Source organism: Pipra filicauda, unplaced genomic scaffold (genome assembly GCF_003945595.2).
Source record: "Pipra filicauda isolate LSUMZ 115617 unplaced genomic scaffold, ASM394559v2 scaffold181_size1560634_pilon, whole genome shotgun sequence".
NCBI classification, from domain to species: Eukaryota; Metazoa; Chordata; class Aves; order Passeriformes; family Pipridae; genus Pipra; species Pipra filicauda.
In genome coordinates, this window is record NW_024104289.1 from 1,523,818 (window position 1) to 1,539,422 (window position 15,605).

The 15,605-nt window shown below is 42.4% G+C and overlaps 1 protein-coding gene across 3 annotated transcripts in view; it reads right to left on the reverse strand.

Moving 5' to 3' along the window:
* STYK1 (serine/threonine/tyrosine kinase 1) overlaps positions 1-15,605 on the reverse strand; it is a 17,418-nt gene continuing 1,813 nt past the window's right edge. Inside the window, exons 2-11 of one of the 3 annotated variants that reach the window (XM_027711694.2) lie at positions 11,692-11,957; positions 6,697-6,801; positions 5,691-5,837; positions 4,647-4,895; positions 4,171-4,352; positions 2,890-2,973; positions 2,420-2,628; positions 2,246-2,286; positions 1,234-1,330; positions 1-415 (exon numbers count right to left, since the gene is read on the reverse strand). In XM_027711694.2, coding sequence (XP_027567495.1) covers positions 211-415; positions 1,234-1,330; positions 2,246-2,286; positions 2,420-2,628; positions 2,890-2,973; positions 4,171-4,352; positions 4,647-4,895; positions 5,691-5,837; positions 6,697-6,763 — 1,281 coding nt within the window. In that variant the 5' untranslated portion in view covers positions 6,764-6,801; positions 11,692-11,957 and the 3' untranslated portion in view covers positions 1-210. Of the gene's footprint in view, positions 416-1,233; positions 1,331-2,245; positions 2,287-2,419; positions 2,629-2,889; positions 2,974-4,170; positions 4,353-4,646; positions 4,896-5,690; positions 5,838-6,696; positions 6,802-11,691; positions 12,194-15,605 lie in introns of all 3 variants that reach the window. The other 2 variants (XM_027711693.2, XM_039379974.1) reach the window with 2 other exon arrangements.

The window sequence follows — 15,605 nt, forward strand, 5'->3', positions numbered from 1 at the left end:
TGATATCAACAGGTTGATTTAATAACAATGGTAATAGCTTGTTGTGTCTGGCCTGGAGGAGAGATGTGAGATATATAAACACGGGGATGTGTTTATATATAAAACAAAGGGATCCCTTCCAACACACACACACCTCATGCTGAGCTTGCAAAATATTTAGGAAGGGAAAACTCAAGTGACTTCTCCTTCACCAGCACGTGGAAGGGCCCTTCATAGGATGGTGTATTCCCTCACTACACTGTGCACATCAACACCAGCAACATCAGCATAGAGTTCAGGCACCACTGGCTCAGGCACCTGCAGAACTGTGTGGCCATTGCTGCTCTTCAGAGCTGCTTTCAGGGACCAGAGGAGCTGTGCTGGAGAAGGCCTGTTAGCTGCATCCCACTGCCAGCAGGACTTCATGATGCTGTACCTGTAAGATGGAGAAGCAGGGAAAACATTGGTAATGAGAAGCAACCAACACCAAGTTTTACCACAGTCAAGTCATCTCATATTTAAAACGTCCAGAGAACTCCCCTTTTTCCTCCTCCATGTGAAGTTCTTTCAGTGACCCTTCTCCTCCTGCCAAATCCTTAGTTTGAATGGGTTCTTTATTCATCAGTATCAGTGATACACCAAATTCAGCTTCTCACACCATAGAGAGTCACATCTGTACTAAGATTTTCATAGGCAGCCACATAATAACGCATGGGCGTGCAGTTGTTTGCCAGGATGTCTACTGGGATTGTGGGAAATGGGAAGAATATCGTCTGGCATCCCCTTTTGAAACAGCATGATGGATGAAAAAAACTCTGAATATTAAAAGAAATTGTGTCTTCATACAAGGAAATGTGCCTTAGATCTTTCCTGTGATGCTGTGCTCATTTCAGGGAATATCCCACCACTCAGAGGAGAAAGATCACTCCAGAGTAGTCCTGCACCTTGCAAGGAAGCAGTGGAGCAACAAAATGCAAAGAACAAGTATAATTTCTACAAGAAGAAAGCAGAAACAAGTGGGATTTTCAAAAGAAGGAAACAAAAACAAGTGTCATTTTCAAAAGAAGAAAAGAAAGGTTTTGGTCATCAAGGGTTTCATGCAGCAGAACCCAGTGAGGAGATGTGGCAGACATTAGAACAAGTCTCAGCTTAGTCCAGACTTAGAGATTTGGGGTAAGATCTGTTTTTCCATGTCTCACTTCCATTTAGCTCTGCAGATCTCCTGTTCAATCACCCACAAAGCAAGGGGCTTACATGGCTTGCTGGCAGAGTGAGGGCTGCTTCATGATGTTCTGTCTCTGCAGGTGTGATAAGATGTCAGGAGGTGGCACCTCAGGATACGGTGGAGCACCTGGAAGGACAAAAGGAGTAACAGTAGAACAACTCAGTGGCAATGGCTGCAGGTAACAGCTGCTGTGCAAGCTCCTGTGCAACAGAAGGATCATGTCATCTGGATAATATGACCTCAGAAGAAAGGCTGAAAGAAACTGCAGCTATTTAAGCTTAACAAGCCAAGATGAGAGACGGAGATATTTGATTTCAAGTATAGGGAGAATATTCCACAAGGAGGATGGGAAAACAACAGTCTTCCATGTTCATGATGGGTGAAACACATAACAAGTTAAACTTCACCAGAAAAAAAAAATTCTAGTTCATACAATAGAAAAAATTTCTTGTCAGGGGGATGAAGTACTAGAATAGAATATTTCACCTGTTCTGAAAGACTTCTAAGAGAAAACAGAAGGTAAAGTGACACAGTATAGCTGATCCCATTAAGGGGCAGATGGCTGGATGAACTCAGTGTGTTCTGGCCTCTCACAGCCTGTTTTCCTCTGATAAGAAAACATTTTCCTCTTATAAATAACATGTAGAGAAACTTCCTTTGTTGAAAGTGAAATGTTTTGGAGGAATGTACTGCCTTGGGTAGCACATGTGCTGCCTTGGGTAAGTCTGTTGGGATTTTGACTTACATGATTTTGAACTGACTTTTTCAGTTGTTGTTCTGAAACAACAAATTCAATATGGAAAATGAAAATCCAGACAATGAAAATCCCTTCCCTACCAAGATCTAGTTTTTTTTCCCTACCACAATTCACACTGACAGAAAGCCTTAAAGGAATTGTCAAGACTTTGCAAGTTGGAAAAAAAAACAGGGTGCTTATTTAAGTGGCCCAACCTTACATGTTGAAATTTGAGATTTTGGGTTCTTGTTAATTTGCTGCTTCTGTAAAAAAAATTTTTTTTAATTATCACAAAATCTCCTTACCTAATGTAATCATTTCATACAGTAGAATTCCAAAAGACCACCTGCAAGGGAAGAAAACAAAGCAATGTGGAGCATTGTGCTGTGACTGGATACGCCTTTGGGACATGAAAATGATACATAAAGGAGTGAAAGAGACAGGTCTGACAGACTTCTAGTCCAAAAATTAATCCCTACACGTCTGCCTTGATGCTGGGGGGCTTCCTCAGGAGCCTCTCTGGGGCCTGCCACTTGACTGGCACACCCCGTGTGACCGAGGTGGCACCACGAGCGTGGGTTTCATAGGCCAGACCCAAACCACAGAGCTTGGCAGAGAAGTTGGGATGGAGGAGGACATTCCTGGCAGCAATATCACCATGGAACAGCTTCTTCTCTTCAAGGTAAGCCTGGGAAGTTGGAAAAGAAAGAAAACCATGATCATTTTAAAAGGAAATTTAGTTGATATAAATTTTCACTCAGTTCAAGCTTGTCTTCCACGCTGTGGAGCAAGAGGGACATACTCACCAACATCATGCAAGCACAGTGGGCTCTGTTTTAACAAAGCACACATTCTCAGTGCTTAGGCCAAGAAGACTTAGGCACTGTGAAGATTTGTGTTGCAATCAAGCAAGAAGGAAAAAAAATGCAGTAAATGGGAGCAGACTTACCAGGGCTGCTGCAACCTGCTGTCCAACTTCATAAACTTGCCTCTCAGTGAGGTCATAGGGGATCCCATCCATTGCCATTACATCCTAGAGACAAATTTGTTTGGTTCCAACAAGTGACAGGATAGTGGGGAATGCTTCCTTCTCATCTCATAAAACGAGTACTATCTAATCTTATGCTCCCACATGTAATTTCACAGTTGGTCATAAATTGACTGAAATGCAGAATCCCAGAATGTGCTGAGTTGGAAGGGATCCCTCAGGATCACCAAGTCCAATCCTGGCCCTGCACAGGACACCCCAGCAATGCCTGAGAGCATTGTCCAAACATCTCTTGAACTTAGACAGCCTTGGTGCTGTGCCCACTGCCCTGGGGAGCCTGTTCAGTGCCCAACCACCCTCTGTGTGAAAAACTTTTCCTGATATCCAATCTAAACCTCCCCTGATATCTGGGTTGTTTTTTTTCAGCTTGAGTTAACATTTCCAAAGGGCTGCATATTTTCATACTATCAGATCTCATACTTTCAGATTTTCATTCCTCATCAGCAATGGGCAGATATGGAGCCATCATTTACATATGTGAAACTAAGATTGCTTTTCCACCTGTGCATCATTTCATTTTTAGCCATGCTGAATTTCATTTGTTCTTTTTATTGGCCAGTCTCTCAATCTGGGAATATCCTTCTGCAATTCCTCTGGGTCAGCCTTTACTGGTTGGAATCATCAGCAACCATCATCACCTCACTGTCATCCCATTTTCTAGGTTATCAATACATGCAACATCAGCACCAGGTCCTAGACAGTTGAGCTCCCTCCAGTGAAAGTACCAGCCTTTCACTCTTATATTCTACTTCTTGCCTTTTAACCAATTAGTTATTATTTAATGACCTTCTCCCTGGTGTTGTAACTGCTCTGTTTCCTTAAAAGCATTTGGAGTGGGACATTATTTCAAACTTCGCAAATTCAGGCACCTGTATCAATTCTCACTCTAATTCCAGTGCTCTATGTTTCAAGGAGGTCCAATGGTCTGCAAAGCTGGACTTGGCTTTACAGAACTGTGTCAGCTTCTCCAAACTACAGAATATCAATGGAGGAACCCTCAAATTCTATTCTAGTTTAGACCTGTGTGGAACTTCTCTGGGGGATGGAAATAGTTTGGACTGATAGAGAGGGATGCATGGACAGATGAAAAGAATCATCTCTGACTTATGGACTATGACTTATGGATAAATATGCACCCAAGGAATTTAAGAAGCTGTTCTGTCATCACTTCTTTTGACTCACCTTCCGACATGTCCACAGAAACGTCAGCAGGTCACCAAGAGACACATCTTCCATGATCATATAAAGTGGGAGTTTGTCTACACAACATCCAACCAGCTCAACCAGGTTCTCGTGATGGCCAAGATCTTGATGGAATTTAATCCTCCCCAGGAAATCCTTTACTTCCTGGGGACTGCCCAGGCCTGAAAGAACGGAAACAAACAAACAGAACAAATGAAAAGTACAACAAACAAACCAAACCCACACAGAAAAACCAAACAACAACGAAAACAAACAGCAGCAGCAAAGAACAGGGTGAGTAGCTTAAAATCAAGATGGTCAGGAATCTTTAATCCTACCAAGGCATTCCAACAAAAACACCATTCTGACTGGCTGACATGATACTGGACACAGCTTGTTCTTGCCCAGTAGTGATGGCAAAGTTCTGCCCAGCATCAGAGATCTGTCCCACGGGGGATCCTGACCACGTGCCTCACCTTGTAAGGCTTTCAGCACCACAGTCCTAGTCTTCCCAGAGCTCCCAGTTTCCAGCTGTGCTCTGTAGATGCTCCCACGGCCACCGTGTTTTATCAGCTGGAAGGTGCCTGGCAGGAGTTTCTCTCGTGGTATCTGCAGTTCCTTCAGAGTCAGGGATGCAGATTTTAGCAGGCTCTCCACGGATGTCTCACTTAGCTGCATGCAGCCATTCTCTGCTGAGCAGAATTCCTGCTGGTTCTTTGTCTTCACTGACAAAAGCAAATACAGATGATGCACAAAAACAGGAAGATGAACTCTTGCAAAAGGTGGCAATGCTCACCCTTCTATCCTCTTTAATTTTTGCTCCATAGAGTTTTGGAAATCAGGACAAAGTAAGGAACTGTTATTGTACCTTACTTACCCTGGTGCCTGAAAAGGAGAAAGAATTTATCTCCCACTCTATTTGATGGAAGGCAGAATTAGTCTGGAAATTTCTTCTATATTTAACTACATAAACTTTCTAGATCAGACACATTTGTACTTCATTCCTCTGTGCTCAAGCAATGACCCTTTTCTTTTATTACCAGCTCTGAAAGGGACATGCATGGGGTGTTCCCACAAAGGCCTTATCTTTATTCTCAATTACTTCCCTTAATATGGGCTTAAGAGGCCTCTACATACCCAAAATCAGTTCAAAACTGTATATTCATTTCCACACAGCAACACTTTGTACCAACAAAGCTTTCCTTACCCCCTCAAGAGTTCATATTGTCTCCATAAGAAGTGGGAGAAAGCAGCTTGAAATTGCATTTCTTAAATGACAGCACGGAAAATGGATTAACTAGGCGTGATCTACATCAAAATTACTGCCATTCGTAATTAATTATGTAAAACCCTCCTTGCAGTAGCCTCTAGAAGGCTGTTAATAAATACACCTCCCAGCTCTCACGTGTGTGTTAAACAACCTATATGACATGGTGCTTTAGATTTTCTCAGATCCATCTATACTGCTGCTGTCCATACTCTGGTTCAACCAACCTCTGGTTGAAAGCCCTGGTTTTTACCTTGGGTTCCAGATGGTGGGGGGGGTTGCTCCTGCTTTGCTCTCAAGCCTCGACAGTGGAGCCAAAGGATCACAGTGAGCACGATGACAAAAGACCCCACGAGGAGAACTGGGACAACGATCACTTCAGGTTGATATTCACGCACAACTGCCAGCAGGGAAAGCAAATGGAAAGCCAAGGAATAAGTGGTGACAATCATCTCAGTAACTTTCAACCCCAAGAGCACGTGTTCCAACCTCTGCTCCTTGGAAGAGCAGCTGGACACTGCTAGTGCTGCCACCCCCTTGTTCAAAACTGCCTGGAGTCCCTTATTTAGATGCCTGAATGGAATTGTAGCCATTTGTAAGCACCATCCACCACTGAAACAGAACCAGCACTGGCAGAGGGATAGCAGGGAGTGGGAAGGGCTGGACATTGCTAAGTCATCACAAATACACATGCAACTCCAGCTCCAGCTCCTTCCATTAAAATTACATGGAGCATTTTAAAGGAAACAGGGTGTGGGCACCTGCTTTGAGGTTTGACTGGAAGGCATTGCAGTTAACAAGGCTTGTGAAGGGAACTATCTTAGGTCCCCAGATTTTGAGGTGGTGCTATTTTTGCACAGGCCAAGACCATACTTCAGTTCCCAAAGATGCCAGAAAGTCATGAAATCAAAATCTCCCAAAACTGGCCCTTTGGGAAACTGCAGGGAACCTTTAGTGACTATTGCATGTCTAATTCAAATTAGAAATTTTCTAAAATGGCCAAAATTATATGAGATGAATCCTGCCACAAAGGCTGCACCCCCATAAAAGTTTCTCCCCTGAGACACAACGAAAGCTCAATCCCAGCTTTCTGTGTGGGCTGGGATGCAGGTGGAGGAGGGGAAAGGGCTTGGTCCACTTTTCAGCAAAGGTGGACTCCCTGCTCAGCATGTGAAAGCTTTGCTATTATAAAGGTTAATAAGCTTTATTATTAAACTATTAATAAGCTTTATTATTACAAAGGAATCTGGGAATCTTACCACACAGCTTGTCATTGCTGCTGCATTCCAGGAGCACTCGTGTGAACCTCTTCACATCCCCTGGCATGTTCAGCTACGAGCAAGGAGGTCTCCAACCTCTGCCTTCTGCACAGAGACAAGGAATAATAACAAAATTTATTAGGAGAAAGGATGATTATGAAGCAACAAATGAACTGAATATGCAGCTTTCTACCCCTTAAAATAATTTTCACTGAGCACTGAAGCTGTGGTAGGGACAATCTCTGTGGTGCTGCACTGACCATCAGAGGACCTGGACTGCTAATTCTAAATTGCAAAAATGAGTGTAGTGAATAGTTTGATGACTGACAGAAAGGTAAGGCATGTACATATAGTCACTGCTGCTTATAAACACTGCCAAAAATTTAAGACATAACAGCTTCACACACAGTATCCTCCAGAACATTTCACAGGCATTGTGACTTATCCTGCAAGCAATTATTTTGGGCTCTGAGTTTAAGGCAATTAACCTCAATGGCAAATGTTAATGACAATATATGGCATTGGTTTTATGGAATTCGGTGATGGAACATTAAACAGAGTTTGTTCTCATGCTTAAAATTAACGAGTGAAATTATGCTGTATCAGTTGCAGAACAGAGGCAGTGGACAGAGGAAAATGGAATATATCTGTGCTTTAAGGTATCACAAAAAGTCTCTTTCCTTTTTTTATTTAATTGGATTGGACTGATATGCCAGCAAATTCACCTGGTTCCAACCTATAACATATACACACACTCACACACAAATTCTTTCACTCTCACATATACAGAGACAAAAAAGACACATCTGAACAGACACAGAGAAATAGACTTTAGGACCATTAGCCAGTAATCAATGTATAATTTGAGTCATAAACAGTCCAAGCTCCAAGTTTGATTAGAGAAGCCCATTTCCACTCCATGTGTCCCATCATTTTGTAAAGCTCAGGAAGCAGGAACAGAACTTGTTCTCAATAAGATAATTCTGAGGTGCCTTTCAGTGCTGCTTTTCAGGCTGAGACTAAACGAATTCTCACACTTGGGCTTTTTCTGCAGCTTACTGGTCTAACAGTAACATTACTGCAGTTCTTACATTCCTATCCTCACAACAAGAATTGTAACTCAGAAATCCAATTGTAGCTCAGAAATCCACAGAACTCCCATTATACATTTAATACCTTTTGCAGTGTACCAGTAGGGGACACATGAAAGTTACGTGGAACTAACACATGGCAGGAAACACATCGACAGTGCTCAGTTACTTACTTTATTATAAGAAGACAGTTTGTCAGCGCCAAGCCAGGATAAAGGGGACAAAAACACCTCAAAAGGTTCAAATTCAGACTTTGCATTAGAGAATTGGTGCAATGGCAAGTAAGAGCCAGCTGGTTCCACTGGGGTTTTTAGTACTCTTTTACCTACACTGAATTCCACTCCCTGGACTTCACAGCATCACAGAATCATTAAGGTTGGAAATGACCTCTCGGATCAGCAGGTCCAGCAGCCAAGCCAGCACCACCACCATGTTCACCATTAAACCACGTCCTCAAGTGCCACAGCACATGTGGGTTTGAACATTTCCAGTGGTGGGGGCTGCTTAAACCAGTTCAGGAAGCCCAAACATTGAAGGTGAATGCAGCTGAGCTGAATTAAGTGCTCAGTGATGCCAAAAGAAGGGATTATCTCTTCCCTTTGCTTTCTGCTCACTCCTTGTTTTGCTCCCAGCTGTGCAACTGATAACATGGTAGACTGATCCAAACCACTAACCCAGCAAGAAAAATTCACTGTTTCTTTTGCCATGGTGGTTTCCTGCCCTTTTAGTAGTGGTGAATGGCTAATTCATCTGAAGCTGCACTGTGAGACCATTCCCACACAGATCCACAGGCACTGTGTGCCAGCATAACCCTGACTATGATTTATAGAGCCCCCTGCTATTCATTCCCACATGTAAACTGTCCCCTTAGCACTGGCAGAAGCATTCACTGGATCAGGAAGGTGATCTGCCCTAAAATAATCTATTTTCTCTCACATTTTATGGCCTTAAAGTTCTCATCAGGCTCAGTTTATGCTATTTAAAGTGCCAGGACTAAGATTTAAGAAGCCTGAGTGACAAATACTGTGGTGAAGACTGAAAAGAAATAGAAATATCAAGTGTTCCATGTCCATGGAATATGTGGGAACAGACAGCTGGAATGCTGCACACGCAGAAACTGCCTCCTGCTTTCTCCTGCCATGCTCAGGAAAATAAGCTGTACATAATCACAGTTAGTAAGACAGCTTTGCCACTGAACATCTGACCTGAGAACTAACAGCAGTTCCCACCATCAGTGCAAATGTGTAAATCCTTGTGCAATGATTAGCTACTCTAATAGCTAATCTTCTGTCCAAAGAAACAGCTGGCTAATCTAATATGACAAAAATAAAGGCCAACACTCATTTGGATCTTCATTTAAAATGTGCTATGAGCTGACATAGAATTAATGCAGTTATTTCTCCAGACTTCCTATCCCACATTAACTGCACACCACTTTATTATAAAAGTATTCTTACGCTTGTTCTCCATGCACTAATTGTGAGGACCAACTGGAATATAACTAAGGAACAGCTGAGCAGTTCCCCACTTCAGTCCAGCATATTGCCTGACAGATAAAAGACAAAATAAATCCTTTAACCACGATGCTTTCCACTTAATTTCTTGCAGTGGCAGAACCTTACTCCCAAGCTTTTTTCCAGTCACCATTTATTATTTTATTTTATTATTTTCCTCCTCTTTTACATGACCTTTGAACATGGGCACCAGTCAAGGCTCAGGCAACTGCTCTGCACGAGTGCAGTGTCCTCCTGGCTGAAAGGGAATTCCAGGAGCCACCAGGTGTGGGCTCAGGACAGCCCAGCAGCTGTGGACACTGAAAGGCAGAGAAGAGGGAGAAGAAAAGCGCCATGGAGAAGCAAACAGAGTGAAACAGAAGTTTCTCCCCTTGCCATGTCCCTCTTTTACTAAAAGCAGCATCCAAAGCAAATAAAAAACAAGTCTGACAGGTTTCAAGACCAACAGCTTGATACAAAAAGCTGTGCATTTGTTAGACCACATATTTTGTCTCTTCGGCCTTCAGAAGACCTGAGGGACTGTTTCCAACAGCCTGGCAGATCCTGAGACCTTTGCAAGGTTTCCCTGGCCCATGGAGCCATCTCATCTCTCACTGCGAGGCACCTGGGGGTTACCAAGCAGCACCTTCAACCGTGTTGGGGAAATGGGGAAAAAAACGGGAAATTCTGACCAGTCAGCCCAGATTATAACACACCAGAGTCACCTCTGTCCTTGTGACCAAGGATTACAAAAATGTGGCTTGCTGTACTGGTTGTACCACTCAGCTACAAAGGTTTAGTTGTATAACTCCCTTTTGAAACAGCTGGGAGCTGTAACACCCTGTAAGAAAACAAAGTGTTTCAAAAATCACCTACAGTGACAAAAGGTTTTCTCTTGGTCCAAAATTAGAGGCAGTACTTGAACACCAAACTCAGGCCAGCTGCTACTGAAGAAGCCCAGCAAGGGAGTGAAAGAAAATTAGGCTGACCACTTCTGAAGAGCCAGAACATGGAGAAAACAGCAAATAATGAGGTCCATGCTGCTATTGGAGCAGGTGGATTACTTAGGGCCAACTTGGCTCCTTTTCAATACAGCAGAAAAACTCAGATCACCTCACAAAAATTAATTTATTTGTGCCTTGTAAGGAATTCTAAGTACAGAAATGGTACAGAACCTGAATGGTGATTAAGACAAAAATATTTTTTCCTAATGCAGACACGGCCTGTTATGGTTTCTGAAAAATTAACATGTATCTTAATTACACTGCCCCTGAATTAAGACCACAAAAAGTAATTGCTAAAAGGTAATCTGCAAAATACGTTAAAATAATAATAATAAAAAGAAAAGTTGAGGAATACATTAACCTGAAGCCCTTAGAGTCTGGGATTGAAAAGCCTAGAGGCTAAACTCCCAACAGCACAGTTTTACCTATGACTTCCTTTCGTGAAGCCAAAATCATACATTACTTTTGAAAATGTCTCCTTACAGACTGAACTCTGATTTTGCTGGGAGCTGCTGGTACTAAGCCTGTACCAAACCCTAACACAAACTCAATACAGATATTCTGAATAACTGTGACAGCAAAAGCTGTGACAGAATGTAATAATAAAGGAGTTTTTTCTGAAGGATCATGCATACACGTAGCTCTTGTTGTAAAAAACCTGCTGTGTGATAAAAATATTACATAATATCACATTGCTGCTTAATGGCTTAAGAAATGGAAGATTAATCTGTTTTCATAAATTCACAGCCATCTGAAGCTGTGTACACAACTTTAGCTTCACAGTTTCCCAAGTTTTGGATGTTTCTGGGTGGATTTAACATGGATTTTGTTTATAATTTAATTTTTGCTCATGCAAACAGGTAAACATAGGAAAATGTATAGATATCTGCACCACTTTGGATTAGAGTTCACTGCCTCACAATCAAGCACCAGTGATGGAAGTAAAATGCTAATTAGTTCTGAATTCAGCCCTAGGCATGTATTACTCAACCAAACACTGAACATATTTATCCACACATGCATAGCATCACCCTGCACCGTTTCAGTGAACTGAGACTAATTTTATATGAAACTTAATTACTTTGTTAATTTCTTCCCGTTTAAAAAGTGCCCATAAGCTATTTTGTTCAAATCAACCTGCGTGTAGAGGACACACCTCTCTTATTTTTTTCCTCAAACCCCAATACCATCATGATCACAGAAATGTATAAGTAACTTCAATACAAGGAGTAAGCACATATATATACAGATATACACACATATATATAGTATACACATATATCCACAGACATCTAGACTTCATGGTACAGCTATATTCTAATTCAGGTCACATTCACGTTACTAAAAGCCTTTTTAAAAAATAAATAGTCATTAACTGCTCCTCCAGAAGTGTTTTCTCCCACTCACCTGGACTGCACCACTTCTCCTGCCCCGCAGTAGTCTTTTCCTGCTGCTGGTTCCCAGTTCGTTTGAGGCCACTCCTAACGAAGCTGATGATTACCTTGGTGTGGTTGTAATTCTTATGACTAAGTTCCTCCTTCACTGATTTTTCTGCCCCAGACCCGCCCAGCTTCAGTTCTTTTCTTCCCAAGGTCTTCTCAGCTGTCTCCCCAGGGATGTCCAACACACAGCTGACAGGCAGGGTCACACTCGCCAAACGGGTCTGCCTGCTCCTGCAGCGGGTACAGAGACAGGCAGAGTCCTCAGGCACCGACTTGGAGTGTGACTGGAAAGGCAGACAAACACAGGTGAAGAGGGAGAGGTTTATTACATTATTATTTAAGGTAATAAAAAGAAATTGGGCGCTTCCAGTCACAGGTTCACGTTCAGAAAAACTGGGTTCTTGGAACAGAAAATCCACATAAAACCCCTAAGACTCTACGTGCTGAAAAAGCATCAGGGACACAATCTGCAAGTGAAGAAAGAATAAAAAGGTTAATAATATCAAAACGTGCTACACGAGGCAGCAGGAACGCTGGCTTTTCTCACATTCTGCCTTGTCCCTTGGTACCCCTCCTGCTCAGGCTGGCCAGGGATTCTGCCAGCATTTTCCAGCCCTGCCCTCAGCTCTGCCCTGCCCTTTCCTCACACCATCCTGAGCTCCCAGACCAGATCAGACAATATTCCTGAACTTGCCCTCTGACTTTTTCCTGCCATGATGCCCTCGGGGTCTGTTGTGCTGTGCTGGTGCCCTCAGCAGCCGTGGGGTGTGATCTTCCCAGCATTTTAGTGCTGGGGACTTTCTTCTGCAAGTCCCAGCTCTTGGCCTGCCCTCCCCTGTCACTGCTGAATCCTGTGTGAGGAGTTCCAGATCCCTGAGTCCTGGTTATACAAGTCTACACAAGATTATTTGCTTGCCTACTCCAGGTAGTTGTATTAAAAGAGTAAACAACTGTTGAGAGACAAAGTTCATGTCACAGCAACAGCAGGATGCAGGTGGCTTTGGGAAGAGGCAGAAGTTGATATGATCTCTGCCAACTGCTTCAGCAAAACTCACCTACTCCTGTCTGGGGATGCATATAAGTATGTTGTTGTGGGAAAATCTGAGTTGTGGCAGAGTCAATAGCTTTAGATACCAAAAGACAATAGCTAGTTTATCCATAAGAGAGACTGCAGATGAATATACCTGTACACCAGTACACCCTAAACTTCCCTCTGGCATTATTCCTCCAGCTGGCATTCACTACCCACGTGTGCAAAATGGTGAAAACCAGGAGTAGTTTCTTCATTGCTTGATCTGTCTACAGAAGTGGGCAAAATAGTATCAGTGAAACAGTCCTGTGATGTGAACTTCCATCCCCTGAGAAACCAGGAAGGACACCTTCTAGACTGAAAATCTTCTTGAGTTCAAAACATCACTGCAGCTGCACAGTGTAGGCTCAGACTCTGGTTTCAGCATTCCACTCATTCTGGCACTAAGTTGCATTGACTCTCTGCAGTATTTTCTCCATGAGGGAGCAGGGGATCTGTCTTATTCTCCATCAAAAAGTGGCTAAAACGCAAAGGGCAGTTCCTCATTTAAATGAGTTCTTTACTGAAATACGTTCCACAGGCATCTTCCCCGGGGGCACCTGGAAAAACTTATCCAGATCCCTGTTTAAAAACATGATAAATGAAAATCTTCCTCCTTCTTTCAGTTTCTACCCCTCCCCACTGTGGAAGACAGTGTGGGAAGGCAAAGGGTTAATATTCAGGTAAGCATGTGCAAAGCAGCAATCGCTGCTGCTTTTAATTCCCCCCATCGATCTCTCTGTTGTGCTCCCAGTCTGACTGGGTGGATAAGAGATTTTAATGAGTTTAAGATTATACAGTTCAGAGTTCAGGCCTCGGAATTATATAATCTTCCTCGCTCATCCACAAGCCCCTCCCCCTGTTCAGTGAAGTGACAGAAGTCATTTACTGTGCTGTGAAAAACAAACTTTTCCTGCTGTGGCTTGTATTGCCTGTGCATCCACAAAGAACACACTGCCTGTTTGACTGCCTCTGTCCTGCTCTCTGCTTTTTCCTTGGACAATTATGATTAAATGCACTGAAAGGCAGTAGACTGACAGCTCTATTAACATACCCATCCTCTTTATCTCCAAGACAGCTATAGCACACCTAGAAACCATCCACACACAGATGGGGTTCCGGGACCAAGCAACAATTCAACCACAAACCATCCAGTCTTTGTCCTGTGTGGGGGACAGTTAATTAAAATTAGCACAGGGGTACTAATTTTGCAGTTCAGCTTCCAGAACTAAGCATGCTCCAAGTAACTGCTGCTGGACCAGAAAAAAAACAAACTTCAGGTGAAAGGATCCCCTTGTTAAATGTCATCGTGGTGTTTGTTCACTTTTACTTCAGTAATTTAGAGGCTGTGAGGTCTCTGACTTACTTTCACGCTCTAATGTAAGACTTAAAACCGTGGCTTAAACCTGATGGACTGGGACTGATCTTTTGGTCAACCTAAGCCCACAGAGGGGTAGAATCCCAGAAGATAAGGAGCTTTCTTTCTTTCTTTCTTCTTTCTTTCTTTTCTTTCTCTCTTTTCTTTCTTTTTTCTTTCTTTCTTTTTTCTTTTTCTCTTTCTTGCTTTTTCTTTCTTTTCTTTCCTTCCTTTCTCTCTCTCTCTCTCTCTCTCTCTCTCTTCCTCTTTAATTCATCTCTTTCTTTCTCTCTTCCTTTTTATCTTACTCCTTCATCCAAACCACACTGCCACATGCTTATATAGTATGTCAGGGACTCACATACCAATTTCCAAGCCAAGTGTGTAATTTAGTGAGTTTTTTTGTGGACCCTCCGACTTTTGTCGTTCCTTTTGACCACAGGCATTTACAAACCTTGGGTGCTCCCTTCCCCTTAAGGGTGGGACATCACAAGAGGTTGAAAGGTTCTGCAAGCCAGCTATTGATCCCTGACTGGGGTAAGAATCAGAATGAATGATCTAAAAGTGAAAACAAAAAACCTTCCCATCATCATCCCAAGTCTTTGTTCTGCCTCATGAGCTTTGCCTCTCAAGACAGCAGGTCTTAATTGAGAAAAATTAATTAGCCTATTTAATGTCTAAATTTTTTTTATCTTGAAAATGGCAATTCTAGTGTGATTTTCAGTTCATCCCTGCAGTTGTTATTTAACATTTCCAAAGGAGCAAAGCCTAGGAAGGGGTAGGAATTATATGAAAACAAATAAAGAAAAAAATAGCTTCTCCATATAAAACTGAAATGACTGAATGATTATGCATCAATTTTCATCAGCCAGGTGAAGGCTCAGTAGTTTGCCAGCTCTTCCTCTCTATTCAGGGGTTTGGCACTTTTTTTCTTTCTGTTAAATATATAAATTTTCCTCTTGAGTTGCTTCTCTTCACCACCACATTTTCACACTGTTCATGTTTTTCAGTGATAACCCAACAGCTCCTCCTGGCAAAACCTGACCTCTAATGACCTAAACACCCAGTACCTGTGCCTCAGACAGCTGGCAGTGAGAGTGTCTGGGGAAATAAAAGACTGTAACAACATAACAAGGATTTTACTCAACTGATTTTGAACCCCAGCAAAACTTTAGCAACAAAATGCTCATCAATTATACAGCATTCATGTAACTTGGGGGAATAAATACTTCATTTTGTTTATTTTGAAGGTGGGTTGTCACCAGTTGGCAGCGAACTGAGTGTTGATTGCAAGAGATGAGCAAGTTTGCTGCATGATGAGAATACTAATATATCAAATAATTTAAAAACAGGACAGAGTTTGCGTTGGTGGATGAAAAAGGAGAACAAGAGACAGCCCAAACCATTTAAGGTTTGGGTATTGATCTGGAATGGGACGTGATTTGGGGCATGG